This window comes from Asterias amurensis, chromosome 13 (genome assembly GCF_032118995.1).
Source record: "Asterias amurensis chromosome 13, ASM3211899v1".
NCBI classification, from domain to species: domain Eukaryota; kingdom Metazoa; phylum Echinodermata; class Asteroidea; order Forcipulatida; family Asteriidae; genus Asterias; species Asterias amurensis.
Genome location: NC_092660.1, coordinates 2,912,481 through 2,925,325, shown reverse-complemented (window position 1 = coordinate 2,925,325; position 12,845 = coordinate 2,912,481). Strand labels below are relative to the sequence as shown.

General features: G+C 37.6%; 1 protein-coding gene across 1 annotated transcript; it reads left to right on the top strand.

The window, feature by feature from the left end:
- The first annotated feature begins 135 nt into the window (after positions 1-135).
- LOC139945927 (uncharacterized) lies at positions 136-12,429 on the top strand. Its single transcript, XM_071943446.1, has 11 exons — positions 136-343; positions 1,414-1,541; positions 2,508-2,625; positions 2,912-3,037; positions 3,942-4,007; positions 4,489-4,605; positions 5,612-5,762; positions 6,284-6,350; positions 7,651-7,827; positions 8,651-9,537; positions 10,311-12,429. Exons 2-11 carry the CDS (start codon positions 1,428-1,430, stop codon positions 10,429-10,431), a joined length of 1,944 nt encoding a protein of 647 aa, XP_071799547.1. The 5' UTR covers positions 136-343; positions 1,414-1,427; the 3' UTR covers positions 10,432-12,429.
- Positions 12,430-12,845: the final 416 nt, after the last annotated feature.

Below are 12,845 nucleotides of genomic sequence, written 5' to 3'. Positions count from 1 at the left end.
TAACAGCCACTCCCATAATACATGTAAAAGTTTTAATGAAAGTGAAACTGAAAGTGAAAGTTTTATATAAAAAGATGACACCACATAGTCGCTGTGTGGCGCCCTCGTCTTCTCACCGATGAAACGTACATGTAAACAATCATGACAATCGATCGTCGGCCAAGCTTGGTGTCAGAATAAATCAATAAGAATTATCATTATCTTTTCATAATCGTGTGGATATGTGAATGTGATATAAAATTATGGACTGAGTGAATAACGACTGAGCTCCTTCAACGATTCAACAAGTGCCTGAAGTATGGTCATCGCTGCAACGAAGTACAACTTGTATTGTATTTTTTTTGTAAGTTGTACTTCATGACTTGAAATGTAAAAATTGTAGGCCTAACTTTACTTGGTAACTTTCTACTATTTCCGTTTTGGATAACTTTCCGTTTGGCGCCACCACTTTTTCACTCATTTTTACAAAAAGGGATATATCAATCAGGTAAATTAGATACTATATTATTTTATTTCGAATGAAAAAGTGGTGGCGCCATACGGAAACTTTTCCATAAAAATAATAGTAATTGAATGAGCTTTTTTATTTATTTTGCGGCCATACTAGCTTCTGAATATTCAATAAAATACCAACCAATGACAGGTTTGAAAACATATGACGTCGCTCCAATGTCAAATAAAAAAGCTCATTCAATTACTATTATTTTTATTAACAAACTTAGTTATCGTAGCATCATACATATGTTATCGACCATTTGTCGACCCTCATATGTTTTCGGAACCAAACTTTTATTCCCATTTACCATGAGACTGTGCAAGCTCCACAGGTGACAGAAACTCTGTTTACTCATGGTCTGTATTTTCTACAGGCTAAATCATGCTGAGAATAAAGTTTCCTGTCGTAGGTTATGCTCAAACATTTATACTAAAATGATGAATTTTTGGTATAAATCACTAGTGCATTATTATGCCAACAATTAAATGAGTCGAAGAAACATCATCCAACCTCTAAGTTTCAAAACAAAAGTACCATCTGCTAGATTGAGTTTCATTCTCCTTTAATTGTCACTAGATAGATCAGTGATGTGATAGCTAAATGGGATTCTATGGTGTGCCAGTATGGGGAAAAACCTAAAACATTTTTTAAGTGAAAATGAAAAGAAAAATTGTTGGATTAACTCTGCAGACAATAATAAATTTTGTTTAATGTAATAAATTATATGCCTACATTAGAGAGAAAATATAACAGATTGGTTTCTTACTCCTGAAACCAAACGTTGCTGGTCTGAAATGGGGGAAAACAGAATGTTTTGAAGTGTTTGTGCTTCAGGGGGGTTGGGGTGTTTTACTGTCATGCCTTGCGATATCTCTGGATTCTAACCAAGTAGCCAAGTATGTTTTATCTTTCCCAAGGTCTGAGTGTACAAATGGAGCTCTCCAGCCCTCTTCATGTGCCAAATGAACACAATCATCTGTACTGTAAACCATCCCATCTGGAAAATCCATCAAAGCACGGAGAAAGAGTCCAATATGAGAAAAAGGTACATGTATCAAGTGCAGACATTGTCAAAAAAACTCTTTATTCAATTTCAACTGCTTGTGATAAATAAAGGAATAAAAGAGTAGTGAAACGATCTGAATAGTGAACAGGCTGTTTAAAACCGCTTAATAATGACTTATTTACATTACTTGTGCATATAAAGCATACAGGAACAAAAGTTAGTCACGTTTTGAGATATATCGCAAAAAATGCTGAGCCGAATATATTCACGAAAGTATAATAACCCCTAATAAGAATGTACAATTTGAAAATCGTTACTGTAGTATAGCTTCTCAGATTCAAATTTTTTGACCACATTCTTGAAATTGAAATGTTTCTCAAAAATACTTTATACTGTCAAAACTTGCTGTAGGATTCAAATTTAAAGTTTTGTTGCCATAAATTTAAGAATGATAATCAAATGTATAACGTATACCTACCCTTTAAAGGGTTTTGATACATTTTGTATAATTTTTTTTTGGCCAGGACATGAATCCCTACTCGCTGTAAATGAAGATGTATGTGATACAATGGACCCTTCCCATGAAATATGTAAATTGCACATAGCGCGTGTGCACTAACGTTTTGGTTGGCAAAGTAAGGTAACATCGCGCTGTTTTGTACACGGCTAATGGCTGCTTGGCGCAGACGTGATTGCGCGTCTGCTTAGTGCACAACTCTATGGCGTTTGCCAACCAACAGGGTCTGTAGGCATGCGTGAATGTGATTAGCATATTTCATGGGAAGGGTCCATTGACCTTTAGAAGGCTGAGTTTTATACAATAGGCCTAAGTCTTTAAGTTTTTCAGGAAAATAAATGAAAAATCACATAGCAATGTTTTCAGGAGAGTCACGTTAATCTGTGAACATACTACATGCTATTGCTAAAATAGTTTTTTAAAAATTTTAGGGAACATTTCTAATAAGCTTTAAACCTTATAAGTTTAATGTAATTTTATGTTTTCAGGAATTCACTGCTTGGCTGAATGACTACCTGCAGCATGTTCCTGATTGTAAGTGCATCACAGACTTACAGGAAGATCTTGCTGATGGTATTACTCTACTGTATTTTGTTCAACAAATCTGTGAGTATAAAGTCTGGGAACAATTGTTAAAAAGATCAAGTTTCCGTGGTTTCTGATGTGAAAGAAACTATAAATAAATAGTAAACTTGTGGGTACAGCCATGTATAAATCTCTTTTGTTTGAGTGTTGACTGTTTGAAACGTCAATACCAAACCGGCTCTTCTCAGAGCCACCACTCAAACAAAAGAGATTGACATATCGGAATAATTAACTACTTTCAATTCTTTGTTTTAAATTTTTTTAAACAAAGAAGCTGTGTAAAAATAGTCTTTTATTTTCTTTCTAGCTTATGAGTCGCCCCCATGCGTACATCAAAATCCTGCCCTCTATGTTCACCGTGTTGAAAACACCGAAGAGTGTCTTCTATTCCTAGATAGATTGGGAGTTGACTTGAGAGGTGTATACGCTGAAGGTAGAAATTACATTTCAGGGTCCAAGATTAGAGGGAAATAACACTAAGGGCCGTGTCACACGGGGCAATTTACAGGCAACCGGTTCCAGGCAATCTCTAAGAAGAGAATGCATTCACGTTTGAATGTTCTTATTCTTGCCGAACATAAGACATTGTTTGAAAAAATACTCATGTGCTGCCAGTGGTCCTGCAGCAAGCACTGCAGTTGGTTGCCTCCAAGTTGCCTGTAAAATTTGCCTCATGTGACAAGGCCCTAAGACTACAGACCAGGGGTGGATTTCACAAAGAGTTAAGACTAGTCTTATCTTGAGTTAGGACGAATTACTTGTCCTAACTTAGGACTAGCCATATGTTTCGTATATCTCTTAGGACTAGTCCTAAGTTAGGACTAGTCCTAACTCTTTGTGAAATCGACCCCAGGTAGGTTAACATTTTACAAGACCTGCCGTCGATTTCACAAAACTCTTCCTAACTTAAGACTAGTCTTAGGACTTAGGACGAGTCCCAATCCTGCACTGTAGCATGCAGACCTTTGACTAATCCTTAGTTAGGACGAGTTACTGTTTCTAACTCGAGATAAGACGAGTCCTAACTCTTTGTGAAATCGACCCCAGAACATAATGAGAAAGAACTTTCTACCCATGTACACTGTTTTTATTTGAACAAGCAGTACTAAAATATCTCATCAATACAATTGAAAGATTTTGTGTGTGGCTTTTTTGTCCTTTTTATTCATTTTTTTTCTTCTCATTTACAATTCGTTTCATTTATTTGGTTTTCAAGTCCACTAAAATTAATTCTAAAATGTTTGAAATTCTCTATTTTATTGTTTGAGATTTTTAACATACTTTGATTGTCCACATTTGTAATTTTACAAATAAATGTGCCTTTTATTTCCATGCAGATGTGGTAAGCGGTAATATTAAGACCATACTGGCACTGTGCCGGGCAATGCAAATACGCTTTCAAGGTACGTAGTTTGTTTATTTTAATTTCTCTTTTTCATTTTAAAGATTGTGGACAAATGTCGTAAAGAGGAGTTACCTTTAAAGACACTTGACACTATTGGTAATTGTCAAATACTATCAACCTCTCCCTATTACTCGTAATCAAGAAAGGTTTTACGATTACAATTATTTGAAGTAATTACCAACAGTGTCCACCGCCTTTAAAAAAGCTCAGCCTGAGTGTTGCCCTGAAAACCTGAAACTTCAGTCCTGTTTTTCCTGCGTAGGAAGGTTCATGTCAGGGATTAAAACCTACACTCTGCTGATAAAACACCAGAGCTTGAATCCGGTGCTCTTAACCGCTCGGCCATGACATGCCAATTGTTTTCTTATTTGATGATACCTGTTATACCTGTTGATTATCAATAAATAAACAATATTAACAAAATAAACTGCAATAAAATATATGTTGGAAATGATCAGAATTTGTTTAATGTTTCTCAGGTGACATGTTGGAGGACCATCGTTGCTTAAGCCCAGTGTTGTCATGGAAACACAAGTCGTTATCCCCGTCTCTCTCATCAGCCGGTTTCACATGGCCTAAGAATTCATTCCTACAAGGTAATATTTTATGTTGGCTTATTGGTTTTGAGCGATGGACTCAAGTTCTGTGATTTCCGGAACGTGGGTTCGAACCCTGTCCGGGTCAGTTGCAACACTTTTAAAGGCAGGGGACATTATTGGTAGTTACTCAAAATAAACATTAGCGTAAAACCTTAATTGTAACAAGTAATGGGGAGCTGTTGTGAGAAACGGCTCCCTCTGAAGGAACATAGTTTTTGAGAAAGAAGTAATTTTCCACAAATTTTATTTCGAGACCTAAGATTTAGAATTTGAGGTCTCGAAATCAAGCATCTGAAAGCACACAACTTTGTGTGACAAGGTTGTTTTTTTCTTTCATTATTATCTCGCAACTTAGATGCCGGATGGAGCTCAAATTTTCACAGGTTTGTCATTTTATGCATATGTTGAGATACACCAAGTGAGAAGACTGGTCTAAGACAATTATTAATAGTGTCCAGTGTCTTTAATCCAATCTTTAATGTGTAAACTTCGCAGCATTTTTAATGTATTTGTAAGCAATTCCATTGTTAAATGCATCATTGGAACATTACAGAATTGATAAGAAAAAACTTCACAGGTCACTGATTTACTTAAAACTTACACCCTCTAATGATGATGACTGTAGAAAACATCCCTTGAAATATTTCTGCCTGAGAAATAAATAATCTAATTTCGCGTTTGGAGTTTATAAAATTCTCATGACGACCTAGATGGCCAATCGATCTCAAACTTCTACATGTCTGTCAGTTTATGTATATGGTGGATTACATAAAGTGCTTACACTGCCAGCAACTTTTTTTGTCAACAAAATCAAATGGGAGACTTTGGAACGCTTGGTGGCAGCAGACTTACCAGGTAAATTTTCATTGTTTACCTAGTTCTGAGCATGCGCAGATTACAGAAAACAATTAATTTTACCTGGTAAAGTCTGCTGCCACCAAGCGTCCCAAAATTCCCCCATTCTGTAATGTTCCTTTAAATTTATACACTTTTTGGATCACAGAGGGAGAGCAAACATCAAGCCATCAGGATGAAACAGGGGCTTGTTCTGAGACTAGCTCAAGCAGTATCTTCACAGTGTGGTATAAGGAAGACATGGCAGTCTTCAGCTGGATTAAGAGACTACTAGGAATCGAGTTGAAAGATTATTCAGAGTAAGTTTTGCATGTATTAGGTACGGTTTCCTGTCTTAAAGACACTGGACAATATAGGTAATTGTCTAAGACCAGTCTTCTCACTTGGTGTATCTCAACATATGCATAAAATAACAAACCTGTGAAAAATTGAGCTCAATTAGTTGTCGAAGTTGCGAGATAATAATGGCCTTGCTGCACAAGTTGTGTGCTTTTAGGAGCTTGATTTCGAGACCTCAAAATCTAATTCTGAGGTCTCAAAACCAAGTTCAAGGAAAATTACTTCTTTTTCAAAAACTACATCACTTCAGAGGGAGCTGTTTCTCACAGTGTTTTATACTATCAACCTCTCCCCATTACTTATTACCAAGTAAGGTTTTATACTAATAATTATTTTTAGTAATTACCAATATCAGGCCTGGTGATGTAGTGTTGTAAACTCACACTTTGGTGTTGGTAGAGTTTGGGTTTAGTGTGACAAAGATGATTTTAAATGTCTGAAAATTTCTGTAATATTGGTTTGTAATTTTTTTTATTTTTAGGTTTGGTGATGGTATTCTACTGTGTGCTATTGTAAACCAACTATGGGATGAAAGTGTTACACAGGAGGTATGTATGCCACTTTATTTGACTCAATGCCGCAGACTTTGCCTGGTCGTGGTTTTCCTGTTGGTTTTTTATTTCATTCCCATTGTTTTTTTGTTTTTGTTTTTTCTTTTCAATCTCTGAGCGCTTTGCAACCTTAGGAAAAGGCACTATATAAATGGTGTTATTTTAGTAACAAGCAAAATGAATGCTTACCAGAATTGGGATTACCAGCTAAAATACCATGTAACATGCACAATTTTGACTGGTACCCTAATCGTTTCTGCTAAGCAGAACATTTTTAGTCAATATTTTCTGCTTAAGCAGCTCTATTAAATTGGGTGCAGATGCCTAAGTTCTAATGGTAGGCCTTAAAGGATTTGGGTACTTTTTGTAACACAAAACACAATGTCCACAGATTTACATTAAACTTACTTCAAACACCGTTTGAATATAATGATAGTAGAAAGCGTACCTTAAAATATTAGATGCTGAGGTTCTGTAGTTTTTGAGAAATTAGTAAAACAAAGTCACTGGTGTTCACAAAAGTTCCATTTATAAAATAGGGTGTAGGGTGTCATGGCTGAGTGGATAAGAGTGGACTCAAGCTCTGGTGTTTCTGTTCAGCAGAGTGTGGGTTTGATTTTCCGGTCATGACACCTGTGTCCCTGAGCAAGGCACTTGATGACATTATTGCCCCTCTCCACCCAGGGCAGAGATCGTTCTTGTGATTGCTTTACATAGCTTATTAGCGCATATTTGTTGCCCAGGCTGTATCCTCCCCAAGGAGCTGACATGATTAAGGAATGAATTAAGACCCGATGACTAGTGGTAATAATGTTGGAAGCGCTTTGAGACGCGCATCGGGTGTGAAAAGCGCTACATTAGTAGACACATATTGACTGGTAATGAGGTAACTAGTGTACGTCTATTCCCCCGAGGGAAATAGGCCCCTCTTCTGGTCACTCACAGGCCCGAGGGGGAATAGACGTACACTAGTTACCAAATTATGCCAGTCAATAATGTGTTTTATAACACAGCTTGGTCTTAAATGTGAAATAAGAACAGAAATCTGGAAAAGAAAGGAAGTTTTGTAGTTGTTGTCCACAATTCAAGTCAAAAGAGGGCGCTGTAACCGGGCACTATTCTCAAAGACTAGTGCCCGCACGGGAACTAGTTTCCGCAAACGCGCGCGGGATCACTAGAGTATACTGGTTCATCCCCTGTGACCATGTTTCAGCCAACCAGAATACAGAACAGGCAAGAGGTGTGTTATAAAACTGTTTAAACACATTCCATCTTTTGGTTCAATCTGTTCTTTTAGGAGGTTCTTTACAGTACTCCTCTGGAAAGGCTTGAGATTGCCACGGAAGCTGCTGAACAATTCTTAGGAGTACCAAGGAATGAACTTGACCTCAAGGCTGTGATTGACGGACAGAGTAAAGATGGCTTAACATGGTATCTCTTAGATCTCAAAGCAGCAAGTGAACACATGATGACGGTAAGAACTTGATAGCTTTACAGAATAGTAACCTCTTTGACGTGAACACGAGTAAGATTTTCTAAGGTTTAAAAGACGTCTCAGTTTCGAGTATCAGTTAAAAGTTCATTGTTTGCGGTTCCAAAGAACTCTTTTAAAGGGAAATAAAGTCTGAATTTCATAAATGGTGTGATTCCCATCTCAGAAATGATTAATGCTCAAAATATAATTAGGCTCTACCTAGATGTTGGCGTTCTCCCTATTTTGTCAATATCTCTGTTCAGGATTGTCACTTAGTAGCTTTGTTGAATGGCTTCCAACTGGCACCCTTGAATAGAAATTATCGACAACAAAAAAGAGCTAGATGTCTTAGTTGGTAGAGTGCCGGCATGTTACTATGGAGGTTGCGGGTGCATATCCCACTCTAGTCAACTTTGCTTTGTTCAACACTAACTTGAATTAAAGTTTACCCAGTTTCCCTCGTGGTTTACTACTTGAAGTTTGAATTTCAAATCATAATAGTCATTGCAATGTATCCCCCTTTTTATGATTCAGGTTGAACAATTAAAAATTTACTAGAGTGGGAATTGAACCAAGGACATCCGGATTAACGTGCTGGTGCTCTACCCAACTGAGCTTCCTAGCCCAATGTAAGCAGTCTTCATATTAGACAACATCTTTGTTTGGGGGTGCCAGTCAGAAGCCATTCAACTGCCGTGTAGCCAGGGATTTAACCCAAGTTATGATACAACCTGAGAAGCAGTAGCCAGGGGATCACCTTAAGGAGATGCATATTTTTTACTTCAGATATAATAATAAATCTTTTATTTTGGAACACTTACAGCAATATTTAGCGATGGGAGAGGAGAGGGACAGAATGAGGAATGAGGAGGAAGCAGTCAATCAAATGCGTCGCCAGCTCATCAGGCAATACTCCAGAGATAACATCGATCCAGTACCAACTGTTGATTCATCTGGAAGAAATCAAACCATTAGGCAGTCCTCCCGAGACAATACCGATGCTATGCCAACTGTCGATTCATCTGGAAGAAATCCAAACGACCAACAGGCAAGAGGTGTTTCGACAAGCTACCCAACAGATACAAGATTGAATGACAACTTCCAAAGGGACCCGAGCAAGAGCTGTTTGACATCAGGAAAGCGTATTTCTGACCAAGGGAGAACAGAACCAGACAGTATCAGTGATGAGAAAAGTTCTGATAAGCGTTCTCTAGCCGTGCCCTACCAGGCGACAAGGGAGTTACTTGGGTTTGATGAGAGTACTGACGCGCCAGAGCGACCAATAGTTCAAGGTGAGACTCATCAAGAGATAGAAGAACTCGAGACCAGCCTGTCCTTGCTCATGAAACCAACTACAAGGCTCTCATCGCTGCTTGGGCCAGAATCCAGAGACGCAGAAACTGATAACGACGACGACGCTCCGCTGTTAAAACAGACTACCAGTCACCCTCTAGATGCATCTCCTGCGAAAGCGACCCTCTTGCCCAGAGACACTCCGTCACGGATGCGAAACCAACCGGACGTCTCAGGATTCTTCTCTCCGTTTTCAATGCCGTTCTTGTCGACCGCTTCTAGGACGGACGCAAGAACTAGAATCGGGAACAGTATGAGGAACACGTCTTCTAGGGTTGAAGATGATGACAACCTGGCAAGGGATAAGCTGACAACTTGGAATGACAAAGATGTGCTGAGAAATCAAGGCCATGACAGGTAAGTTGGGTATTAATTATTATCACAGGCACTGGACACCTTTGTTGATCGTCAAAGACCAGTCTTATATGCATACAATAACAAACCTTTGAAAATTTGAACTCAATTGGTCGTCGAAGTTGCGAGAGAAAAACGAAAGGAAAAAAACACCCTTGTCGCACAAGTTGTGTGCCTTCAGATGCCTTGAATTTGAGACCTTAGCGGAGGTCTCGATTTCATTTAAAATATTTTAGTGAGAAATAACTTCTTTCTCAAAAACTAAGTTCTTTCAGAGGGAGCCGTTTCTCACAATGTGTTATACTATCAACAGCTCTCCATTACTCGTTACCAAGTAAGGTTTTATGCTAAAATTATAGTGTCCAGTGCCTTTAAAGGTGAAGGTATATGTTTGAATTGTATTTTGTCTGATAGTACACATCTTCTACACACTCATTGATTGTAACAAACACATTAGGTATGATTCCACAACTCACTAGGTCTTAAAAACAAACAGGTTTAACAATTCCTTCCTAGTCAGTTCCTCCATAGTTTTAACAGTAGATTTTTTGTATGCCTTCTTGACTCGTCCTTTTTTTTGTTTTTTGTTTCCGTTTTTTGTTTATGACTCTCTCTTTATCATTATGTGTCACTAAATGATTGTAAATTTTTGATGTACTTGGGGTAGTTTAATGTGCATCATAATGCCTCAGCGCATCAATCGTAGGAAAAATGCACTTCATTTTCTCTTTTAATACTGTTTTTATAATATTTTATACTTTCAATGCATTTGACAGCTCATTGAAGGAGCCTCAGAAGCCCATGACTAGGAAACTAAGCGCAACGATGATGGCAAGATTGGCTGCTCGATCGCCAGGGGGAGTTGCTGGGATGAGCGCATCCGATTCTGATGACTAAAACCCACAGAGATATTAACTTGGCCGTTCCAATTCCAAGGGAGTTCCAATTCCAAGGGAGTTGCTGGAATGAACGCATCCGATTTTAGTGTTTTAAACTGACAGAGATATTGACTTTGTTGTTAGCTGAATCCAAGGGGAGTTGCTGGAATGAAAGCTTTCGATTCTGATGACTAAAACCCACAGAGATATTGACTTTGCTGTTCTGAATCCAGGGGGAGTTGCTGGGATGAATGCATCCGACTCTGATGACTAAAACCCACAGAGATATTGACTTGGCTGTTCCAATTCCAGGGGGGTCTGGAATGAACGCATCCGATTCTAGTGTTTTAAACTGACAGAGATATTAACTTTGTTGTCCTTTTCCTGGTGAGCTGCTGGAATTACCTCAGTTGGTCCAATGAATTATTTTGATATAGCTGAATGGTATTTGAGAAAAGAAGCTTAAATGAACTTGTGTTACAAATGGATTGCACATGAGGGTTGGCTGGCGATTGTAACAGTTTGTGGCAAGTAGAGGATAGGAATGTCTGTACTATTAAAAAATATATAAATTTATACATTCGATGTATCATACACTTGAAATATTTTATTATTATTTTGTTGTGCAAACTTGCCATTATTTTTGTGTGCAGTACATTATCGGGAAAAGTATCACTATTTTTTGAAGTACAATAACTTCCATAATGTTTCTTTTAAAAAAACATGTTTTTTTTATGAAGGCATAATATTTAACTTTCTTTTCTGTTTCCCAACAAATCATGGTTTTTTGTGTGCTATGCTTCTATGTTGTTGTAACATTTAAACAAATTAATGACAAACCCGCCTCTAGTGTCAAATTTTCGCTTCCACATTTAACCTTTGACATGATGCCTTTTGCAAACTTATTTTTATACATAACATTTTTAAAATAAACTTTTGGGTTTGATAGATTTACTTATACTAGTGGTTTTGTTGTTCGTCTTGTATGGTACCAAATTTCCATATTATTTTAACAAAACTGTACACTCTTAATAAGTGTTTCAAAATACAATGTATTTAGAACTATTTTAAATGTGTTTATTGAAGGCACTGTTCTGTTAGATAAAAAAACCACTTTAGATTTAAACAAATGCACGCACGCTTTATAGTTAGAAATCTTTGCAGCTCTCATTTTACTTTACTTTCTTGTGTGTACTTGATGTCTCCGTATTCATTGGAATTCATTTGCATTATTTCTTCCATGTGATCACATTATATGTACATAAACATTTCCAGAAATATTGAAAACATTTTGTTAACGTTTGTTTTAACAGACATCGTTGTGCTAAAGTATTTGATGAGAAATATGTATTTGTCAAAACTATGAAATAAAAAGGATTTTGGTGTCGTTGATATTCAGATTTTTGTTTGAAGCAAATTTTCTCCAGAACATCCGATGAACTCCGCGGTAAAATAAAGATAGACAGTTCTCTAAGAACAAACTCTACCTGGCAACACATATGGTGTTATTACCGCAAACCAAATATATATTGATACCATGCAATGCCTCAAATCCTACAAACTTTTGTTGTTCTTTAAAAATGTTTTAAAATACTGTTTATTTGACAAATTAGTACATGAAGTCCACTGACGTTTCCCAAACAGGAAATGCTGGGTTCTTTTAAAGGTAGGGTCATACACTGGTAATGGCCCCGAAAATAAATTGATTAGGTCACAATTTGGTGGATGTACTTTCCACAAGTAGGCACTGAATGAGCCCATGTGGCAGGAGGTTCTGTTCCACGAAGGTACATGCCCTTTCTACACTGTCTGTTTTATTTCAAACTGTTCTTTCTTCTGAAGATAAGCAGAGTATACTGTTCGAAACGTCGAGACCAAACCGGCTCTTTTCAGAGACACCACTCCTTCAAAAGAGATTTTACTCGTGGTTGTACCCGCAAGTTTGCCATTCATATTTATATTTATAGTTACTCTCTTGTTCTTATATCCTACAGCTGTGGAAATAGGCGTACGGTAACTAATCAGGGCCCAATTTCATAGAGCTGCTAAGCACAACAATTTGCTTAGCATAAAATTTCTTCCTTGATAAAAACAGGATTACCAACCAAATTTCAACGTGATTTTCAGGATAATCAAACGACAGCTGAATACAAGTACCAAGCAATATGCAAAAAACGGAAATTTGGTTGGTAATCCTGTTTTTATCAAGGAAGAAATTTCATGCTAAGCAATTTTTTGTGCTTAGCAGCTCTATGAAATTGGGCCCAGGTTCTTGCGTGTACCGATACGCACCGACTAGAAGTGCTGCAATTCGGACGCACTGCGCTTCCGTTTACACACATCATTTCATTGGGCGGGGGGGGGGGGGGGGGCATTACACGGTGAGGTATCAATTTGGTTTAACCGGCCAGCTAGACGAGTGTGTTCTGTAGA

Bases quoted from the DNA above. Each gene is read 5' to 3' on its own strand.
- LOC139945927 (XM_071943446.1), top strand. From the start codon at position 1,428: ATGGAGCTCTCCAGCCCTCTTCATGTGCCAAATGAACACAATCATCTG. The intron at 5,763-6,283 runs GTAAGTTTTGCA...TTTTATTTTTAG, and splicing joins GAGTTGAAAGATTATTCAGA to GTTTGGTGATGGTATTCTAC. The intron at 9,538-10,310 runs GTAAGTTGGGTA...TGCATTTGACAG, and splicing joins AGAAATCAAGGCCATGACAG to CTCATTGAAGGAGCCTCAGA.